At 48.5% G+C, this 23,064-nt stretch overlaps 1 protein-coding gene across 3 annotated transcripts in view; it reads left to right on the top strand.

Annotated features, from left to right (window-relative positions):
• Positions 1-23,064, top strand: part of MYO5B (myosin VB) — a 340,620-nt gene that overhangs the window by 244,824 nt on the left and 72,732 nt on the right. For all 3 annotated transcript variants that reach the window (XM_045042264.1, XM_045042265.1, XM_045042266.1), the window contains exons 15-17: positions 4,086-4,241; positions 5,132-5,229; positions 10,776-10,862. In XM_045042264.1, coding sequence (XP_044898199.1) covers positions 4,086-4,241; positions 5,132-5,229; positions 10,776-10,862 — 341 coding nt within the window. The remainder of the gene's footprint in view (positions 1-4,085; positions 4,242-5,131; positions 5,230-10,775; positions 10,863-23,064) is intronic.

The raw sequence follows: 23,064 nt of genomic DNA, 5'->3' as shown, positions 1-23,064 counted from the left end.
AAGTGGTTATTGGGAGAATTAAGTGAATTTTCATATATGCTTTGCACCTTCTAAGTGCTCAGTAAATGTTAGCTGCTCTTATTTAAAAAAAAAAAAATCTTTAATGGCTTCACATTGCTTTCAGGATAAAGACCAAAATGTTCAAGGATTTTGTATGAGCTGGTCTTCCTTGCTTCCCACCCTGCCCCGCTTCACGGTGTATCCGATAGCTGCACTGGCTTTATATGAGTTCCCCCAGATATGTAGAAACTTCGTAACATGCTTTCCTACCCTCTGAATAACCCAGTACCTCAAACTTCCCTTCATAAGAGAAGTCTTTCCTAATTTCTGCTCTGGGGCCGTGATTCAGTCATGTGTTTTTGTTGTTTATTTCCTTTGGGATGCTCATCATCTTGTCATTAAGCTTTTAATTGTGGGGTTAATTAGAGTTCACCTTCTATGCTAGATCATAAACTCCATGATCCATAAGAGGCTCTGTTTTTCTTCATTTTTGTGTTCCCAGTCCCAAGCACAGTATTTATTTGTTGCATATTTGGTGGTCAGTTAAGTATTGGTAAGTGAAAGAACGAACCAGTCAATCTAGTTTTTTTTTTTTTTTATTTTTTTTAATGTTTGTTTACTTTTGAGAGAAAGAGCACGAATGGAGAGGGGGCAGAGAGAGGGAGACATAGAATCGGAAGCAGGCTGCAGGCTCTGAGCTGTCAACACAGCCCCATGCGGGGCTCGAACCCACAAACTGTGAGATCATGATATGAGCTGAATTGGACGCTTAACCAACCGAGCCACCCAGGCACCCCATCCATCTATTTTCTTGACATTCAGGGACCTAATATTTATTTTCTCTTCTTTGAAAGCACATGGAAATGATGAGTTAATGTATCATCTTTATGATGGCACCTGCACATTTTTAGCCATAGATTTTTTAAATCCTGAATTGTCTTTATTCCTCTGACAGCCTGAGTACCTTCCCCTATAAAAAGGCAACATAAATGATTTTGAAATACCCTGTATGAAGAGGAAGTTGATCTATTTCAAAAATGCTGAGCATAGGAACTGAATTGTCACCTGTTGGCACCTGAAACCGGGAGACATCCTTAATGATTTCATTGGGGTGACCTCCCAAGCCATCTGGCTGATGATGAGGCCCTATGGTGGGGATTCAGGGAGTCCTTTGCTCAGGACTATGTAGCTTCCCCTAGTGCTATCATGGTGTGACCAGCCTGTTTCAGCCACAGAAGAGCCAGTAGTGAGGATGGACTTGAGCTGCTTATCTGAGATGATCGTTGGCCTTAAGGTCATTGGTTGGTGCGTTTAGACTGTGCTTCAAACCCAGACCACGGAGTTAAAGAAGCACAACCTTTATTTGCAGGTAGATAGCTGCAGTAAAAGGTGGAAGTCAGGAGCTTCTGATGCAATGCTGGTGAAAAATGAAAAGTGTGAAGGGAGAACGGAACTTAATAGAACACGTGTGTTTCCTCCGGCACATGCACGTGCGTGCACACAGTTTAACTGCTTTGTTTGTAGCCCGTATGGTTAGCTAATGTGTAGTATAAAACCAACTTCTGACCTGCGGTATGCCATTACTTTCGACTCTAATATGGAATTCTTAAAACCTGTTTAACTGATAATACCTAAGAGTAAGGTTAGGTAGGGGGAAGTGATTTGTTTCCTCTGTTTTAGTTTAAAATCTTCATACAGAAGATACACTTATAACTTCAACTGGCATTTGATGCTGGTTTCCAGCATTAGCCGTCGTCATGCTTTCTCTGCGACTGTGAAGTATCTCTGCCCAGGGCTGGGCTTCAGGCTCAGTGAAGATAGGTGTGTGACCTATGGAATTGCTAGAAGTTCCCTTGACGGGCAGAGCATAGCAGAGGTCCTCAAACTGAGGGATTCTCGGTGAGCAACACACCTGCACCCCCCTCGTTTCTCATGGAAAATGCCTGAAGTTACTGCCAATGGTCCTATGGGTGTCCGTGTGTATTTTGTACCCCCAGCTCTAGGTGCATCACCCTGCAACCCAAGCATGCTACCTAATAAGGTTGCAGAAGCCATCTCTGAGTGAACGAAGTCACCTGGACCTCACACCCAGTTTCTGGGACAGGTTGACTGTGCCCCTAGCACCATCTTTCTCTTCTGCCCAGACAATGTAATGTGCTACTGTTGAGACCTCCCACGTTTGTAATCAGATCGCAACTGCATACTGTGTGGTGTTTCCGATTGAAGGACCTACCCTGGACTGTAATATGAGAAAACTATATGTGTTGCCTAATATAGCTTCTACAAGTTTTTTTTTTTTAATTTTTAATCTTTATTTATTTTTGAGGCAAAGACAAGAGTGTGAGCAGGGGAGGGGCAGAGAGAGACGGAGACACAGAATCTGAAGCAGGCTCCAGGCTCTGAGCTGTCAGCACAGAGCCCAGCCCAACGCAGGGCTCGAACTCCTGAACTGTGAGATCATGACCTGAGCCAAAGTCGGACGCTTAACTGACTGAGCCACCCAGGTGCCCCTACAACTTTTCAGAATACCTCTGAAATACTGATGTGGAATACTGATGGGAGTATGCCATTAAATTGTGGAATTTGGACCTCTCCTTTATAGGATTCTTGGACTTCCCGAACTGTTGGCATGGTGCTCAGTATATTCTCCACTAAACTGGGACTCAACTTGTAAAAGGTCTGGGAAGTTAAATGCAGGACGGTGTCAGCATAAGTGGACGCTCACTGCCATTTTGAACCTGTAGCCTTCCATGGAGATGGTGTTGCCTCTTAAGCTTTCCTTAGCCTAAGACTCCTGCTATGAATTTCAGGGGATGTTGTCAGCTGCAGGAATGCTTCATAAGTTACCTTTTAGGTATTCTTCCTCCCACTGCCACATCTGAGAATGGATCACCTTCAGATACCAATACTGGCTCCACCAGATCCCCACACTGAAGCCTCCAATAAGGAGGATGTAGTACAGGTGCATCAGAGATACACATGGGCTTAAGATACAGTCTATTTCCACTTCCTTGATATTGCTGGTGTAAATGACCAGGATATCGTTGTGTATTGAAACAAACTCTGACCTGGGCATCTGGAGGTCAGGGATCTAGTCCTTGCTCGCTTGCTAAACAGCAGCTCCAGGGAGCCGACATTGGCCACTGTGCCTGGTGCTGGCATGAACAGAGATGGAAGCAGGATTGAGTTCCTCTTTCCTCACTTGCCACCTGAAGTGGTGATCTTTACGCTTTATGCTCCAGTTCTAAAGTTCTGTGGTTCTAAATTTCTCCTCTTCAGCCCAGAACTTGATCATGTAGACCAATTTTTCATGTATATACCCCCTAACAAAATAATAAAACTGGACATTTGAGAGCTTATAATATGTTAGGCACTGTATTATATGCTTACGTGGACTCTCTCCTTTAATCCTTTCCCTGGTCCTCCTCCTTTGTCAAGAATAAGGCTTAAATGCTGTGGGCTCAGCAAACATGGGGCTCAGGGCCCATGGTACCTCAGCTGGTACCCGGGTGCATGATGGAGATGCGAGGGAATGATCTGGGAAAGTCCATGGAGGATGCAGGGCTGGACCTTGAGAGATGGGCTTCTCAGGAGTAGCAGAGAGGGGAAACTCTAAATTCTAGGAAATTTGCATTAGTCCACACAGACACTCTGTACATGTTACTACTAATTCTTTCTTCTCACCCAGCCCCTGGCCACCACTAAACTACTTTCCATTCCCTGGACATTTCTTGTAAATGGAATCATGCACTAGAAAGTCTTTGTGTCTGGCTTCTTTCACTTGGCATGTTCTCAAGGTTTGTCCGTGTCATGTGTACGAGGATTTCCCTCCTTTATGTTGTCGGATATTATTCCATTGTACAGAACTTCCACGTTCTGTTCATTTATCAGCTGATCCATATTTACAGTGTTCCCACTCTGGCTGCAATGAATAATGTGGTTATGGACTTGGACGTTCAAGTGTTTGTGTGCATGTGTGTTAGCAGGTCTCTTGGGTATGCACTGGAAAGCTACTTTGAAGGAGTCAAAGTACCATAAAGTCCAAGAGAACTTGTGTTCATTGGTCTTCCTGTGTTTGTTTCTAGTTCCCACTAGTGGCTGATCTGTTTCATGATGACAAAGACTCTGTTCCTGCCACCACTGCATCTGGGAAGGGCTCATCCTCAAAGATCAACATTCGCTCTGCCAGACCCCCTCTGAAAGTCTCCAACAAGGAACACAAGAAAACCGTGGGCCACCAGGTCAGCCTGTGGCAGGAAGCTGTGGGTCGGGGTGCGTGTGGCAGGGCCGGCCTCTCTGCAGATGAAGAAGGGCGGCAGAGTCCGAGGGAGGCCGAAGTGGCCTCAACATCCACATCTTCGGCCACACAGCTCAGTCTGTATGTGCCTTTCAAAGAAGGAAACTGGGAAGCCCCCTCTAGAGGCAGTGGGCAGGAAAGAGGAAGGGAATGAGCATAGCCCCAGCAGTGCATCTAATACCTCTGGGAGGACCACACACACCTGGTAGAAGAGGCGAGAGGGTCTACAGTCAGCAGGTTGGGGAGTGAGGACTAAAGAAGCCTGGGGACTAGAAAACCGAAACGCTTTCTGTGGGGCTTTTGTGGGATTTTATGTCCAGTGTGATTTCCAAAAGAAGGGAGTTCCTGCCAAGCCCGAGCAGCCATTCACCTTTCTGTTGCAGGGGATTTGCCTGTTCTGGGCATTTCACTTTACTGTAACAACTTCCAGGATGTCCAGGCACCAGATCTTGGGGCTCCAGGGCCTCAAGTTGAGGAATAACCAGCCTCCAGTCACCATGATGACTTCTGTACTATTTCCTATTATTGACCCACCTTTCATCTCCTTTGATCTACCATGCTGAGTTACACACGTTGGCAGGTGGGCTCTCCCTGTGTGGGTTGAAGAGCGCTCGTGTCAGTGTGGGAGGGGCTTAAGTTTGGATCTACAGCAAGGCAGGCGTGTCAGCTAGAATCTGACCTTGAGTCTCTGAATTTTTCATCCTTGATTAATAATAACCGTGACCATAACAGTATCAACAACTACCACCACCAGTCTGTGGGCGTTTCTTTACGTTTATTACACATCTACAAAATGTTAGATAAATAAGCAGGTGCTGACTTGTGTCTCCCCAGTTCCGTACCTCCCTGCATCTGCTCATGGAGACCCTGAATGCCACGACCCCACACTACGTGCGCTGCATCAAGCCAAATGACGAGAAGCTCCCCTTCCAGTAAGTGCCTGCGTGGGCGGGGCCAGCTGCCTCTCGGTTAGTCAGGCCAGTGAAGCCTGGCCTCTTCTTCCTTACAAGTTCAGGTGGAACTGACACGGGCGCAGCCTTGAGGGGGATTCTGCAGCAGGATGAATAGTTGCTCTTACACTTCACAGATGGTTTCCATGCTGAATACAGTCCAACAGACATTTACCAAGTTCTACCTGTATGCTATCTAGAAGGTTTCAACAAGATGAGAGGGTACGCTTCCCTAATCCCCACGGAGTCTACAGTGGTGTTGAGGAATCAGAGAACCACATAAGTGTGTCATTAAATGCAGAAATGCCTGTGTGTCATAGCAGACGTTCAGTTCCGAGATGGGAAGATAGCTGGAGTGGTCAGAGGAGACTTCCTCCACTGGGGAGACGTGACCTCAAGTGACATGTCGAGTGATGAGACGTGAAGATTGTCCTATTTCTCACATGCCTTCTACCACTGAAATTCCAGTTATTCATACCCGCTCTCCTTCCTCCACCCCACTCCTTGGCCTTCTCTGGCCTAAATTCTACTTCTACCCCTATCTTGGAAATTGTCTTCCAGCTTTACCCATGCCCACATGGTTGACCCCACCCGAATCTATATAGCAGTGACTGTTCAGGGTCTGTGTTCATCTCTGGTTTTTGCCAGGTTCCAGACCAGTATTTCTGAATGCCTGCTGCGTTTTCATTGACTCACACCCAGCATGTCTGAAGTCAGACTCCTTGCCCCTCCAGAAATGGTCCCTCTTTGGTCTCTTTTGTAGTAAATGGCATAATTATTTCCTGACCGCTCATTTACCCACCACCAAACCCCAGAGTCCTTCTGGACCAGTGCTGTCCAATAGAACTTTTTGTGATACATGAAGCTGTTCTATAATCTGCATTGTCCAACATCGTAGCCACAGGTCTACCACGCGTGGCAATTCTGTGCTTGGAATGTGGCTGGTATGACTGAGGAACTGAATTCTGTCATTTTAATTATATTCAAATGCCTGTAGCTGACTGATGGCTACCATATTGGATAGCATAAACCTTGTCAAAGGCCCATAGAGTCTACTTGAAGTTTTCTTAGGTTGGTCTCCCTTTTCTCTTCTGTCACCTTGTTTTAGACTCTGTTTCTTGCCTGAAATACTCCCCTAAGCCTTGAGAGCAGTCTGTCCCTTACCTCTGCAGCGTCTCATTCCATTGCCATGAGCCACCACCCAAGTTACGTCCCCTGGCCAGAAGAGGTATAATTCTAAATTTTTGAAGCACCTTATTCCCGGCTTTCTGACTTTCTTTTGGACCTAGCATAATTTCTTTCTGTGAAATAATTATTTTGGCAACTCTGTCAGAGTATCTGAACTACCCCCTGCTGCTCCTATTATTTCATAAAATTTGACCTATACTCAGATGGGCCTTGTGCTGGAAAAGGTCAGGAAGACAGCTTTGAGTCAGCCTTCCTTGAAGCATGCTGATTGTTGACTCTTTTCCTTTCCTCCACATTTCCAAGAAGTGGTTAGGAATTCCCCCCCTGTGGCATCTGTGTACCAGCTGACTCCGGGAGAAGAGAGGCTATTAGAAAGGCAGCAAGCGTGAAAGACTTTGATTATGTGTGAAGGGCAGGAGCGGTGTGCAGGGGCCCCAGAGGAGAGTCGGGGGTTGGGTACCAGCTCTGCCCTCAACCAGCTGCGACCTGGGGCCGTGGGTTCCTCAGAACCTGGTGCCTGCCACGTGCTGTATTCTCTTGCTGGGCCTCCCCTCAGATGAGAGGAGATGCTGGGGGCTTTCAGAATAAGTGTCTAGTCCTAATGGCCCATGTTTCTAAGACCTTCCATTGCCTTCAGGACTGAAATCATCCTTGTAATAAAGTGGGGAGAATACTGAACCAGGTCAGAGCACTTGGATTCTAGATTCAAACTGAATTGTTTGGCTGCTCCAGGAGCTAGCCCTGTACTGTTGGCCTCACTCTTCACCTGCTAATTGTGGTTTAAAATGATCATCCTGATGAAAAAATTCAAGGAGATAATGTAGATTATTTGTGAGAAGTATAACAGATTTTGATGAGTAGAATCTATAACATCGTCTAAAATAAATATACGATGTTACTGACATTATTCTAGAAGGAGAGTTCTGTAGGCCTCCTCCCATCTCCTCCTACCGCTTTCTCAACCTTAGGACCCTTGACATTTTGGGCCAGGTAATGCCCTGTTATGGGGGGCTGTCTTATGCATTGTAGTATGCTAGTAGCATCCCCATCATTGTGACAACTAAAAACGCTTTAAGATGTTGCCAGGTGTTTCTTGGAGGACAAAATGACAACCCAGTGGAGGACGGCTGTCCTAGACTAAATGCTTTTGATAGCATCTCCTGTAGAAAAGTCTTTTTTCCTCTGCTGTTTCCTTTATTAAAAAAACATTCATCATACCCACTATTCACTGGACACTGGGCTAGGACAAGTGAAATGACAGACCTGCCCCTCATCCTTCAGGAACTGCCAGTCACAGATCAGTGTGGAAGTGCTACAGGAGCAGAGAAGCGAGAAGGTGGTTAAGTGTCCAGGGAGGAGGTGGCCCGGGGAGTGTGATAAATCTGGGGTCACTGGTGGGAGGAGCTGGCCAGTTTCCTGTGGGCCGGTGCCCTGCTCTCAGCAGTGACATTCCTGAGCGTCCTGGGGTCCTCAGGTATGACTCAGCACACTGCAGAGCCTGAAGAATGGGTGGGAGCTGGCGGTCTGTACAAAAATCAGTAGTGGCGCATGACTGCTGAGGGGGAGCTGGGTTCTAAGCTTCCGGTTCTGCTGAACCTGCAAGTTCATTGGGAGGAGAAAGTATAACCCTGCGTTTCAGCAGGTTTGACCCTATATTTCTTTGGTGATTTTGCAGTCCGGAGTTCAGTGTCTCTTGTCCTCACTGTGGTCCTCCAAAATTTACTAGGTGGGAGGGCTGATTTCCACTCCCCGTCACCTTGTCACCTCGTAACACAGGTAGCAAGGCTCGTGAAGAGATGCCATTGACAGTGAGCATTCTTTACTCTTGAAGAGATGAGATAAAATACAGAAGGCTGGGGCATGTGAACAAGGAAAGAGGATGGCAGAATCTTTTTGGTTGTAGTGTCTGCTTGTTTCCTTTTAATAGGGTTGTTCTCTTCTGTCGCTTAGTCATTGCAACAAACCAATGAATGACAGTGGGACAGGTATCCTCCGCTTCTGTTGGAGAAGCGAGGCAAAGCTACAGAGATTGTGTATTGCCTGGAGGGGCACTAGCTGTTGGCGGCCCGTACCAGGTTTTCTGGTTTGCCCTTGCTCTTTTCCCCCATCCCGCGGGGAAGAGAATGGTGCCAGCTCTGGAGGGAAGTGGGAAGACCTTGGTCTACCCACCGTGGCCACAAAGGATGAGCGGTCACCGGTGCTTGCTACGTGTGCTGCCCGTCCCCCCACACACTGCAGAGGGAAGCAGACTCTGGCCTGGAGATCACAGGTGCAGAGGGAGAGGTCTGCAGCCACAGAACACCTTCCCCAAGGCTCAAGCCCATCCACCGTGCTTTCATAACTCGGCCCAGCTGGCCACCCGGGAGACGAGAGAAGCAGACCTGTAAACAGCAGAGCCCACGTTGCTGCTTAGACTCCTCACTACCACCCCGTGTTGGTTAAGGTTTTCTTGGGTCCCGGAACTGTGGTGCATCCTGGTGACACCTGAGACAAACTACAAAGGGGATACACTTAGGTTTCCTTTTGTTTTCTTTCATCCTATAAGCTCTTCCACGGAGGAGCTTTTTGCCGACTTCAAAGAAAGAAAGAAATTAACTCCTGCAAAGTAACGGTCTTGTTGTTCAGGACTGTGCAGACTTGAATGCCCACTTGTCCGGTACATACTCAAGTGCCAGGGGCACCTTGGGGCTGGAGGAATCAGGCAGACTTTATGGAGGAGCTGGCAAAAGTGGCAGGACTTGGGCAGATTTTGGGGGGAGGCAGGAGGAGGCTGTGGGTGACTCCCAGACACCGAGCCCCAGGGCTGACCTGGAACACACAGAGTTCCAGGACTCCAGGTCAGCTCACGGTCTTCAGTCACTTGGAAGGTGCCTGCTGACCCAGGCCGCCTACCTCAATAGACTTCTGGGTTCTTGGTGTAAGAGACCAGCCAGCGCTAGGGACCTGAGCGGTTCATACAAATAGATCTGAGGGAAGAAGTCTCTGGCGGAGAGCTATGGATCTGGGTGTGGCGGATTCCAGCCCTGATCCATCCTGCAGAGCTCCAGAAGCTGCTGGGAAGAGAACACCCAGGCTTATCTGGAGGTGGCAGACAAGAGTAGCACGAGGAAGTCCCCCGGGGTCCTAGAGATGAAGAAGCTTCCTGTTTCTCTTTCTCTGCCAGGGCAGACAGGTTGCCCAACAGCTTGGCCAAGGTGTGTGCTCAAGCCAGTGTGATCCCGGGAGCTGGGCCTCAGCCCGCCCACTTCCCAGAGTGGAAGGAGAGCCAGACGCATGGCCCTTGGCTCTAGCTGAGCTGAGGAACAGCCAGAAAGAAAGGGAGCATTTACTTCCCATCCCTCCTCACAGAGTGGGACAAGGGTCTTGGCAAACTACAAGTGGGGATTAATTCCAGTTCAGCTTAGTACTTCCCCCATGAAGACGCCCTGATTACCCCAGCTGACGCTGACCACTTTCCCCCTGGACTCTTCCAGCACTTTTGCCATGGTTATCACATGCTGCTTTGTATGCTGCTTCTATAGACTTCTCCTCCAGTGTGGACACTCTTCGCCCAGACGGCGTCTGACTGCCGATTCTACAACATCCTGCTCAACTTAGGTGTTGGAATAAATACTGGTTTTTCAGTGTTAAACAGCATTGTACAGGCATATGAGCTGTTGAAGATGCGGCTCGCATCTCTGAAGACAGATGGGAATATAGATTTCTTTTTCGTAATGAGGCAGCTGTCATGAGAGCTAGCGATGCCTGTGTCCTAAAGTCGTGCCAGGTGGTGGTCTAACCGCTTTCATGGGCCTTTATGTTTAATCTTCACACTAACTCTGAAGAAGGGATACTATTATTATCCCCGTTTTATAGGTGAGGATATTGAGGTGACGTTGCTTTCCCCAAATTACACATGCAACTGGTCAGGGACCATGTCACAATTCACATCCAGGTCTGCCTGGCCTGAAACTTCCCCTTTTAACTCCTGAGCCAAATACTGCTTGTGGTGGCAAGTGTCTGTGATTTGGCTTTTGAATGAACACAGAATTCCCACGGATGGAAATAATAAGGGAAGGCTTAGAGAGGAGGCAGGAATGGGTCCTGGAGGGTGGACAGAATTCAGGTGTGCAAAGAAGAGATGTATCCCAGGTAAGAACAAGAACTTGCATAGAACTTAGGTACTGAAATCATTCATGCACCTGCCAGTCAGTGTCTTTTAGTCTGTGCTTGGCCCCTGACCTTGAGATTGAGGTGCTTGATGGTCTGTCTCCCGGTGCAGGAAGAAGTCATCTTTCCCTCTCTCCTGTTCCATTTCTTTGCCAGCATGGCCATTTATGGAATGTCTTCCTGTTTTGCAGCTTTGACCCAAAGAGAGCAGTGCAGCAGCTCAGAGCGTGTGGGGTGTTGGAGACCATCCGAATCAGTGCAGCCGGCTACCCATCCAGGTAATGTGCCCACCGGCCATGTCCTGGTGGGGCAGCCAGTGTTTGGTGTCCTAGGAAACCTGTTTATGTGCTGTCAGCCAGAGACCGATCCTCCGTAATGTTCCCAAACACTGAGGGTCCAAGCAGGATACTGACAGAAGAATATCATTTTGGCCTGGGAAGTCTGGAAGTCAACGGCAGTGTCCTCTTGGGCAGCTTTTCACGTTTCAGGCTGGCGTTGGTCTGGGCATTGAGCTAGCTAGAGTTGTAAAGGGGATTTCTCCTTTCCTCCCACCTGTTCCCTTTACTTTTTTGTTTTTATTATTGTGGTAAAATGCACCGTTTATTGTCCTAATCATTTTGAAACGTATAGTTCAGTGGTGGTAAGTACATTCCTCTTTATGCAGCCATCTCCAGAAATGTTTTCATCTTGCAAAACTGAAACTCTGTCCCCATTAAACACTAAATCCCCATTTGCTCCACCCCCCAGCGGCTGGCAGCCACCACTCAACTTTGTCTCTGTTTTTGATGAGTCTCGGTCTTCATATAAGTGGAGTCCTACAGCGGTGGTTGACTGGCTCATCTCACTTAGTCTAATGTCTTTAAGGTTCACATCGGTAGATGTGTCAGAATTTCCTCCCTTTTTATGGCTGAATAGCACTCCACTGTATTTATAGGATGTATTTTGTCCATCCATTTGTCAATGGACGCCTTTACCTTTTAACATAGAACCAAATCTATGATAGAGGGTATAATTTTCAATTTAAAAAAACACTATCAAGATGTAATTTGCATTGTGAATAAGCGAGCCACCTAGTGTCTCTCAAAGCTCTGTCAAGACTGGATCCTTCCTAGATGCTTGCCTGAAGTAGGAGTGGGGTGTGGATGGTGGCCAGCTAGCTTTCATGGGGTCATACTGCGTCCCAGTGTCACAGAGGCCAGATATCTCCTGCCATGACTTGGAGCTGAGCTGGGCAGGGATGCTACCAGTGTAGCATCCCAGAGCCCGTGGTGGTTTCCGCAGGGACCCCCTGTCCAAAGAAGTTCCATATGTGCCAGGCGGTGGAGGGAGACAGAGGAAGCCAGAAATGGGAGGAGGACATGTCTCCAGGCCTCCCCTCCTCCCTGCCATCTCCAGCCAGCCCTTGGCCACTACAGTTAAGGAACCACTTCGTATGCAGCAGTATTGTATACCAAGAAGCAACTTGACCGTGAGCAGTTCCCAAAAGTTAGACCTGGGAATCAAGTTAGTGGTGAAATTAGGAGTTTGCATTTGACCCGGAAAGTACAAGGAACTGTCACTAATCTGCAACCTCCAGGCAGCTTTTCCGAACCCAGCAGGTTCGAGCATTGTTCAGAGCGGTCTACTCTGGCCAGGGCAGAAGTCTGTTAGTATTTTCTTTGACCCACATCTCTTCTGCTTAGAAGAAAGACTGGGAGGACCCTGGGGTTCCATCTCCTTTTTCAGCCCCAGGGGCTGAGCGTGAACTGCTGGCAACTCCATGATCAATGAGGTGAGCCCTGCTTGCCTTTCTCAGATGTGGGCTGTGTCTGCCCTGCAGTGCCCAGCATCAGTCTTTTGATTGAGAGAATGGGGCTCAGGCCACGGGCATAGTAGTTCAGTCTTGAGTTCAAGGAACTGTAGTCTAGCCGGTTGGATCCACATACAATGGCTGCTCCAAGCACATGGTTCCTACAACTTAGGAACGTGGCAAAGACCTGAAGGAGCTGCCCGGCCATGGCTTTTCAAAGCAGGCTCCCCAGGCAGCCAGGCCCCACTCCTGTTCCATTGGACTCCCAAAAGTCTTTAGTCTGCTGCCCTCAGTGTTTCTAGGAACTGCTTCACAGCCCACTAGTGGCTCAGGAAATCAGTGTGACGGGTCATGACCAGCATCTTGTTTATTTAATGAAATAACCAGGGATGGAAAATGGCAATTTGTGGTAGAAAGGATATTACAGTCTGACCTTACTTGAGCTTTATATATAGACCCAGGTGGGTCGTGATTTAAAAGGCACTTTTGCTGAGGAGGCTCGAAGAAAGAAGTGAGCTGCTCAGGGTCGCCATTTGCTGTGGTTGAGTGAAGATTAGACACACCCTTCCTCTGCCCGGCTATGTGGTGATTGCCAAGCATCTTCCTGCTCATGTTAGAGTGTTGCCATCCAAACTGGTTCAACAGGAGTGAAGAGTAGAGTAGGGTTCTATGCCTGCCCGCTGGGGGCTGGGCCCAGACCTGAGGCTTGGCGTAAAACTGCACCCTGCCTGCTCCAGCTTGTAAATAGAAGTCCAGATTGTAGAACTGAACCCTGGGCCATAGCCAGAGGAGGCTTGGCCTTGGTGGAGTCAGGCCTGGCTTCCATTGTCTGCTCCCATTCTCCTCGGCTAGGTAACCTCAAGCGAGGAAATTAATCTCTGAGCCTGCGTTCCCGGATCACTAAGTAGTTACATCATAGGCGTGTGTAATGAATGGCATAATGCCTCTAAAGTCCTCCACACAGTGCTGGGCACTTAAGCATTTAATAACATGTTTATCACTCATTTAGATATGAGTAAGAAACTACATGCTCATGGGTGCAATTATCTGGGTCAAACAGGCCTGTACCAGAAATATTTAGCTTTGTCTTTGTGAAACCCTGAAGCGTCTGGTCACCTCAAAAGATCATTGCAAAGTCCTTTAAGGAATTGGAAAGGTCAGTCCAAGAATTATCTAAAGTCTGTCAAAATTGGAGCTGAGTTGTCCCCTGTTAAACTGTTGAGGGTCCTTGTACAAGAAACTTAGGGATCATGGGTCCTCACGGCCACACCTGTGCTGTGCAGCACAGAGCCCTCCAGGTGAGCCCAGAAGCCCAGGGGCTCATCTTTGTCTATAACATGACAGTGCTACTGATGGTGAGCTTGTCTGGGAGGCGTGAACATTTGGGACTTTGCCAAGCCCGGGGAGACGGAACCAGGGAAGCGTGTGAAAATGAGCTATTCTAGGGCAGGTGGGACTGGGGGGATCTGTCTCTGTATGTAAGGAGCCACGTGTTTTTGCTAAGAACTTTATAACAGCGAGGAGTTTGCTATCAGAACAAGCGCTCTGCGGAGGGCGTGGACCTCTCTTCTTGGAGAACGTCAAGGAGAAGCTACAAGTCTGGGTCTGATGTGGTTAGCTCTAGACAGCGCTTCAGGCACAGGTCCCGCGCATCTCTGCCACCTCGGATTCACCCGCCGTACTTGCTTGCAGCCTCGCTGGGAAATCAGAGCGACAGGGTGTGCCACCCACACTCCCGATTTTGCTGCCGCAGCACGGAATCATCTGTTCTAGGAGGTGGAAGAGGAAGCGGGGAGAGGACTTGACTCCCGTGGTCTCACATGAGCTGCTGTAGAAAATGTTTTCTTGCCTTCATGCCGCCCTTCCTTGTTAATCTGGCCACCTGTTCTGTGTCCTATCCCCTGTTGAGCATCTAGCTCTGTGCCAGTGGCTGGGAGGGGATTAAGGATCTAAGTCCCGGCCTCTGCCTATCAGGAGCTCACGGTCTGGGAGAAGTGATAAAAACCTAAAACACCAACATAGAATTAGGTGCAAGTTGGAGAAGAAATGTGGCTTTGTGGAGGAGGTGAGGTTTGAGATGGGCCTTGAAGAGTGAGGAGGCTTTGCACTGGGGGGGTGGTGGGGAGAGTGGGAGAATACTGCCAGCCTGGAAGCAGGGCGGTGTCCAGGCACGGAAGGGACGATAATGTCCCCTGCGCAGTGATCAGGGAAGAGGCTTTCTCTGTCCGTCAGTCCTCCATCAGTTCTTCCTGTTCAATCTTGCATCCTTAGCATGCCAGCCAGGCTTTCCTCCTCATCCAGACAACCTCTTCCTTGGCAGCTGAGAGAGCACATTGCCTCCAAGTCTTGAGACCCATATGGAAAACGGCTTCTCCTGCTGTTCGTTCCACCTGGCTGCAATCAGAGTTGCCTCGAAGTTGAGATGCCCGCAGACTTGCCTCTTAGGGGGCAGCTGATGGGTGTCTTTCCCTGCCTCCCTAATGGATCCACACCTCTTTCTAGGAGGTGATCGCGAGGGGCATCTGTACCTTTCCATAATTGCAAGTATTGTGGAGAGCTTAGGGAAGGAAGGAAAGACTGGGACTTTCCGGTATCACAAAAAATGTTAACGCTGTGATGTAAACATTTGGGCTTAGATCCAGAATGCTGCCTTACCTTTGCTGTCTTAGCAGATTTTGCTGAAGGCTCAGAGGATTCCCTCCCCGAACTGCCATTTGAAATATTACCTTTTGGAAAGAGGCACCGTAGTTTTATGGCACTTTTGTTAGTGTTGAGGTAGAGCTGAATCATGCATCTACTCCATTTAGATCTGAATCCCCTTTCCCCAGCCATAGGGCCCGGGGGGCGGGGGGGGGGAGCAGTGGTGAGGGCTGGGGAGAGGGCTCTGGGGCAAAGCTACCACACCTGCAGTCTCCTGACTCTGCCCCTTGCCTCCCTGTTCTGCCCCTGCCAATCATGGTAACCATTTGGAGTGACCTCACGGCTTAAAAAAAAATAAAAAAAACCTCCCTCCCTGCTTCATCCAGGAGAGAGGTGCGTCTGCTGTGTCTGGGGATCAAGTAAGTGAGGTGTTACACAGCTCACGCGTGCCCATGAGGGGGTTAGCTTTTGAAGGAAGTACCAGGGACTCACGTGTTACCTCAGAATGTAGAGCTGAGCAGTCATGTTGTTACCTTGACTTGGGGAGTCCTTCCTGAGCCCAGAGGGACCTGAGTGGATTGGGAGTCATCCCCAAAGGAACTCACCTCCTTGTTTTTAAGACTCAACACAGCAAAGTGATTTCACTTGGTTTAGCTCGTCAGGTGACCACAACTTTGCCCAGCTGTTTTCCGCAGGAAACTTCCCTGCCTTCTTTGATGAGGGGAGTTAGGACTTAGAACGTTTTCCTGTGTGTCTCCAACTTCAATGGCCAAAGGGCACATGCCACTTTGCAGAGAGGAAAATGCCAAAGAGGAAGACTGTGCATGGCCCAGGGTCACAGGGACTCGTGATAAAATGCCCAGAGGGCACTTCCCCGGGAGCCCATGCAGAGGGGCAGCCCTTTCCTACTGATGCCCTGGGCATAGGATGCTTGGCCCTGTTCTGAAACAAACACATGTCCTATGCCCCCAAAGCCCTGCGAGCCCGGACACCAAGTTGGCAGGCCAGTGGCGGCTCTCTGGGGCGCCCTCACCCCACCCTCGGGCACTAGTATACTTGTCTATTTTTATCTCTCTGAGAATTATGGCTCTCTGGGAGTCTGACTTAAAATACATCATTCAATTTGAAATGTACTGCCGTGGCAAAGAAATATGTCTGTTACGTACACAAAGCACCGTGATAAATGCCCTGTCTGGACGAGAGGCTTGGCCACTATCCCCGGGCTCCTGTGCTGTCCTCTGGCTCCCTCTGTGGGGTTCAGAGCAGTGTTGTGTCCCACGGGATTTGCGAAGCAAGTTCCATTTAACCACAACATGTGTGTTGGAGGGGTGAGGGTACTTGAATACGCAATGCTTATATTTAAAAAAACATAACTCCTCCTAAGCCTTCCATTCATTTCCTGTTCACCTTAGAAGAACTCACTGATGCTTTCTGAGAAGACTTCACTTGCCAACCTCTGTCCCCTCAGCCCCGTGTGGACGAAACCGCACAGGACCTTGGAAGTAGGCGGAGTCTGGAGAAGTTGCTTTGTTCACCTTTCCATTTTAATCACGATTAAACAGCCACGTGGTTACCTGCCTTGCTGTTAAAGGTCCCACCAAGGGCTCAGTCGGTTAAGCGTCTAACCCTTGATTTCGGCTCAGGTCATGATCCCAGGGTGGGGAGATGGAACCCCATGTCAGGCTCCACGCTGGGTTTGGAGCCTGCTTGAGATTCTCTGCCCCTCCCTTGCTTACGTGCACATGTCCGCATGTGCGTGCATGTGTGCTCTCTCTCTTTCTCTCAAAACAAAAATTTTAAAGCCCACTAAGAACGAACTTATTTCAGACTGAACCAGTTCTCCGTCCCAAGATCTTGCAGCCTTTAATTCTGGTGCTTTTGCCTGAGAGCTGTGCTCCCTTCCTTGGACCACACACAATCTGTCACATGGTTCTCAACCGGGACTGCACATCACAGCCACAGGGAAGCTTGTTTGTGAATGCACTCTGCCTCGAAACTCTCCCTTGGAGGCAAGTGTTGGTCACTGGTCAGCTGCAGATGCTGGGTTGTATCTGGGCAGTGCTGGGACCGAATACATTTTCCATTCCTCATTTTGTATCTTGGCTGCAGCTCAGAGCCAATGGGGAAGAATTCGGTTATGGGGGAAGGATTTGGTTTCCTTCCTTCAGACCTGGGGCTACCTTGAAGTCTCAGCCTGTGTTCCCCTGGGAGGCCCAGGACAGAGGGTGGGGATAAGGGGGAAAGCAAATCCAGGCTGTCGGTGGTATGAGTGGGGGGTGAACACCCTGCTGCTTCGGCACTCAGAGCCTTCCACGAATACCTGTGCTGAAATAATGACAAATGCCGTGTGTTATGTATTACTTTACAAAGCGCCCCCCCCAACAAACCTCATCTCATTTGTTCATCACGTTGACTTTTTAAAATTGAGATGTAATTTATGTACAAGAAAAAAAAATCCTTCAGTGGTTTTCATTATATTCCCAGAATTGTACAACTGTCACTACTAATTGTGGATGTTTTCTCACCCCAGGGAGAAACCCTGTTCCCACTGGTGGTCACTACCTCTTCCCCCTCCTCCTAGCTCTGGTGACCACTTACTTGCCTTTCCTTTCTATAAATTTGCCTACTGTGGACATTTCATACAAATGGAAGCATATAAATGGCCTTTTGTGTTATCCAGGTTTTAACACGTACCAGAACTTTATTCTTCTATGTTGCCTGATACTGTCATATCGTAAGGATACCCTAGGTTTTGTCCACTCATCGGTCAATGGACATTTGGGTTATTTCTGCTGCTTGGCAAGTGTGAATAATACTGTTGTGAACATCCACGTACGTATTTTTATGTGAACATATATTTTTATTTCTCTTGATTATATACTTAGGAGTGGGATTGCTGGCTCACATGGCAACTCGGTTTACCCTGTTGAGGAGCTGCCAGACCATTTTCCACAGTGGTTGCACCATTTTACACTTCCACCGGTGATGGATGTGGCTTCCTGTTTCTATGCATTCTTGCCAACACTTATTGTTTGTTTTACTATGGCCATCCTAGGGGGTGTCAGGTGGTATCCCACTATGATTTTGATTGTATTTCCCTGATGATTACTGGTGTTGAGCGTCTTTTCACGCGCTTATTGGCCATTTGTGTATCCTCTTTGGAGAAATGCGTTCAGATTTTTTGCCCATGTTTTAATTGGGTCGTTTGTCTCTTTGGTGCTGTAGGAGTCCTTTATGTTTTCTAGATGCTAGATGTTTGTCAGATTAGACTTGCAAATAGGTTCCCCATTTTGGCCCTATGGTAACCTGACATGCCATCTTCAGGGGTTCTTTCTGGTGGCCTGCTGTTGGAGAGAGCGTGTGACATAGAGCCTCCTACCCTGGTCTTCTTGGAGGGACTCTTAGAGTTGGTCTAATCCAGCCAGGCTTGCTTGAGGGAATCTATCCAAGAGAAGGGAAGTGCAAAGTGCTACCACTTTGATGGATCCACTCCATCTGTTCACATTCATCCATGGAGGGCTTCACAAGGAGACATGTTCTCTAGAATGTCCCACATGTAGATGGTTGAATCTAGTATCTAGATGAGAACTCAGACAACCAAAACATCGCCTTACTGTGTTTGCTCTGCCATTCACAGCAGTTGTGTTTACCGTGTGCTGTCTTGAGCCTTGGAGCTGGTTACCAGGAAGTGTCTGTCCAGCCTCGCCTCTGCCTCTGATCTCCCCTTTCTTACCAGGAGCAATCACACCCCCAGTTGTGACGACTTTACCAGATCTACACATCTCCCTAGCAGGCCAGGGACACACAGGGTATGTCCTTGATGTCCAGGACATTCAGCCAGGCCCCTTGCCTGTGAGTCCAAATCCAGGGAGAGCTGGGATGAATGTGACTTCTGTCCCTGAGGCCACTATGACTCTGTATAACCCAGGGTTGAGGCCACTATTGGGGCCTGGTAATAGACTAAGGATGGAAGCTCTTCTACCAGCAATAATGTGAAATGGAAGAGCAGCCGGGCTCGGGATTGTCTTAAAGGATACATCCAGACCCATGAGCCACACAGCCATGCTGTGAGTGGGGGAGGAACTGTCCAGGGCCACCTGAGGAGGGCAGAAAGAGCAGGAATGGAAGCAGTGGACTCACACTGTAGAGGCAGATGGTAGGCAGGGTTGGTTCTCAAGATGGTGGTTTTCTAGATCAGAAGTATGTTCTAGAATAAAGATTTTGTAAAAGGGAACATTTTTTGCATATTTCAGCAAATGGAGTAGCAGGTGATGGTCTGAAGATGTTTTGTGTCCATTTGAGCCCAAAAGGATTGTCCTGCCCCAAAGCCAATAGTGCCCTTTGGGAGAAATGCTAGTAAAGAGAAAAGATTTAATGTTGGGATTCCAACCATTGGTCAGGAAAATACTTATTCTTTTAAAATGTAAGTGTGTATGAAGATACCGTGAAAGGTGCAAAGAAGTTTAAAAATGTAGCCTTACCCAGCCAAGGGTGTCCAGAGTCTAGCAGAGAAGCTAACATATGTATGAAAACTATCTTGTGGAGAAGGCATAAAGCTCTGTATCCCACATCTCCGTGAAAACGCTGAGGGAGGGAGATTCCATGGTGGTAGAGTACCTCAAGTGGAAATCCTGGACACCCTGTGGTCCTGTAGAGGGTCTTGCTAATTTTTACATGACCACAAAAAACCTCCATCCAGATGTTCCTACCAAATCAGGAAGTTCTGTTAAGAAACGCTACTTTTGGAAAACTAATCACGTATTCTGTTTAGCTTCGCTTGGAAAGTTTTCCTTCTACAAGTGAGCGAGCCTTTCATGCAAAGACTTTAAGAGCACAGAGTTGCATGGAAAAGGGAATCCACAATTGATTCTGGGTCCTTGGCTGAAGGACACTTGTATGTGCCCAGACCCCATGGTGGCCACATTCCCCTTTGGTAGCTCATGAGGGAGTACCTGCCCAAGCCCTTCTCAGCAGATGGTCTGTCTGCTGCAGGCACACTCCTCCCCCATCAGTGTCACCCTGGTGCCAGTATCCAATGAAGCCTTTGTAAGAAAAGGGGGAGAGCATTTGGTGGGAAGGGAGAGACCTTAGATTTTGGGAAGCTTTCTAAGCAGTCCACATGCATGAACTCCTTGGCCACCAAAGTGTGGGAGGTACTTTGCAAGGCACTTGATGTCCTCTCCAGTTTGGAGACATCCATGTGGGATGAATCCAGGATGTGACTTGCCTAAGGTCACATCCTGTCCGTGTCAGAGCAGGCTTCTTGGCTTCTGTACTCCCAGCTCGTTCTGTACTGGCCTTGGTGTCTTTGCAGTCACATCTGCCTACCATCTTGTCATTTCCTTGAGCCTGTAACCTCCCTGAGTTATGGAACTGTCAGCAGTTAAGAGATCTTCAAATTAGAACCGTTTGAGGTTTTTAGCCCAGCTAAATGCTGCTCTGATTATTCCCCCAGAGAAATTGCAAACTCGTAGGGAGAGAGAAGGCGAGTGAGTACACAAATAACTGTATTGCAGGATGGGGGAGGTGCCCGCAGAAAGTCACACACAAGGTGCTGAGTTGGCTTCAAAGGAGAGCCCACATCTCCCTGTGGACAGGAACAGATGCGTGACAAGGCACATGTTGATGGGCGGGCAGTGGAAGAAGACGACTTAAGACTTCACAAAGCCCTTTATCTGTGTGTACATCATTCTGTTTGCATCTTGCCCAACGTGGAAGTATCAGTAGAGAGCGAGGCCTGTTTTTAAAACTTGGGGGTTGGGGCAGAAAGAGCTCAGAAGTCCGGTAACATTTGCATGTGTCAAAAACACACATCTGATTTGTGGCTTATCAGCTCCAGCTCTGGTCCTAGGCCTCCAGAATTGAGATCGGTCAGACCTCAGAAGTTTTCTTGACGTTTATGGTACATGACTGGAATAACTGAAGCAGCATTTAGCTAGGTAGATAGTCTTACATGTTTCCACGTTTAAAGCCACCTGTTCTAGGGGCTCCTGGGTGGCTCAGTCCATTGAGCGTCCGATTTCAGCTTAGGTCATGATCTAGCGGTTTGTGAATTCAAGCCCCACATCGGGCTCACTGCTGTCGGCACGGAGCCTGCTTCAGATCCTCTGTCCTGCTCTCTCTGCCCCTCCCCTGCTTGTGCTCTCTCCCCAAAAGAAAATAAAAACTGCCTGTTTGAGATGGCCTGGGAGTCGGTGGGCTTGGTTCACAGCCCCTCTGCAGCTGGAGGGTCAGGAAACAACTTGAGCTCAGTCAGTGAAGGGCATAAGGGCAGCAGGAACCTTTCCCCAGACCTACAAGAGGCCTCGGGGGCTCCTAGCACCTCTCTGCTCTCCCACCGAAGGAAGGGGGGGAATGACTGATAATGGGAATGGGAGCTTTGCAGGAGACTATGAAAACGTTCTGGAACTTTATATTGGGTATGGTTGCACAACTCTGCAAATATACTAAAATCTATTGTCCACTTTAAAATTTTATGGTATGTAAGTTATCTCAATAAAAGTTATAAAAAGCAGAACTTCTCAACAGCACTTTTACACTGTAAAAAATGTAAAGGGGAGAATGCTTTTTGTTACTTGCTCTTAGGCTGACACCCTCTCCGATACCCGTAGCTTTGTTAGACACCTGCCACCAAACCAAGGAAGGTGATGGACGTGATGGAGAGGCAGGGAGCTTGGTCTCCATTTCCCTTTGCCCCCCAGGGTGCTGAGGAGCATGGCCCGGGAGGGAGAGGGGGACCCGAGGGAGGCCCACGCTGGTGGATGGTCGTGGAGCACAAGAAGGAGCTCCAAAAGAACCAGCCTGCCAAGCGTGCCCTGCTCACCACCCAGCAGGAGTTCCTGATACTCCACCGTGCTCCGTTTTTCTCATGAAACTTCTGGAGGACCCCATTTCAAGGCAAATGTGCTTCAGGAGAAAGGGGTACAATCCATTTACTCCTCAGTAATACTTCTTGAAAAACTTTTATTTGGTAAATATCTTTTAATGTTGATTTATTACGAGAGGGAGCACGCATGCATGCAGTGGGGAGGGAGGGAGGGAGGGAGGAAAGCGAAAATCCCAAGTAGGGTCCATGTCAGCACGGAGCCCAATGTGGGGCTCGATCTCAAGAACCGGTGATGATATGGCCTGAGCTGAAATCAAGTCAGATGCTCAGCCGACCAAGCTGCCTAGGCGCCCCCCACCCCAAGTAACACATGAGAATGAGATGAATGAGTTCACTGGACACTCAGCCAGGCCTCAGATGCACAATCTGGAGGCAGCACCTAAATGATTTCCAAACAGGCGACGAGAACCGCGTGTGTTCCCACGGACAGGGCGTGTATGGCAGCCCCTGATGCCTCTGACGGGGCGAGCTGGGGCTGACGGACGCCTCTGCCAAGGATGCAGAACCGATGGGGACGGATGGCCGAGCTCACCTGCAGAGGGATTCAGATGGGAAATTCTGTCCCCTTAGAGTAGAACTGTGTAGAAACAGAATGTGTGATGTGAGGAGGTTGTGAGCTGGAAACGGAAGGAGCATGGAGGGTCAGAGTGAACATCTGTGTGAAGGAAGATTTAAGTAGAGAGCTCCTCAGAGGCCGAGAGACAGCCTTGAGGCCTTCTGAAAGATTCCCTTCCAGAACATACCAAAGCACAATTACTGAAAAGGTGGCGGGATTGTGAGTGCTCTGGGTTTTTTGCTTTTGTTTTGTTTTTAATTGGGAGTTGAATACCTCATGGTGGGCTCACATTAATGAAACAGGAGAAATGATAGGTGAAATCTGCTTTGGGCAGGAAGATGGTTCTGGGGCACCTGGGTGGCTCAGTCGGTTAAGCATCTAGCTTCAGCTTAGGTCATGATCTCGTGGTTCGTGGGTTCAAGCCCTATGTCGGGCTCTGTGACAGATAGGAGCCTGGAGCCTTCGGATTCTGTGTCACCCTCTCTCTACTCCTTCTCTGCTCGTATTCTCTCTCAAAAACAAACGTCAAAATTAAAAGATTTCTTCTAACGTATACCAAAATGTGTGAGTGGTAGTGTCGCTGGGGGTTAGGATAAGGCCAACTTTTAT

This window comes from Felis catus, chromosome D3 (genome assembly GCF_018350175.1).
Source record: "Felis catus isolate Fca126 chromosome D3, F.catus_Fca126_mat1.0, whole genome shotgun sequence".
NCBI classification, from domain to species: Eukaryota; Metazoa; Chordata; class Mammalia; order Carnivora; family Felidae; genus Felis; species Felis catus.
The sequence above is the reverse complement of the archived record's forward strand: the minus strand, read 5'-3'. Positions and strand labels throughout refer to the sequence as shown.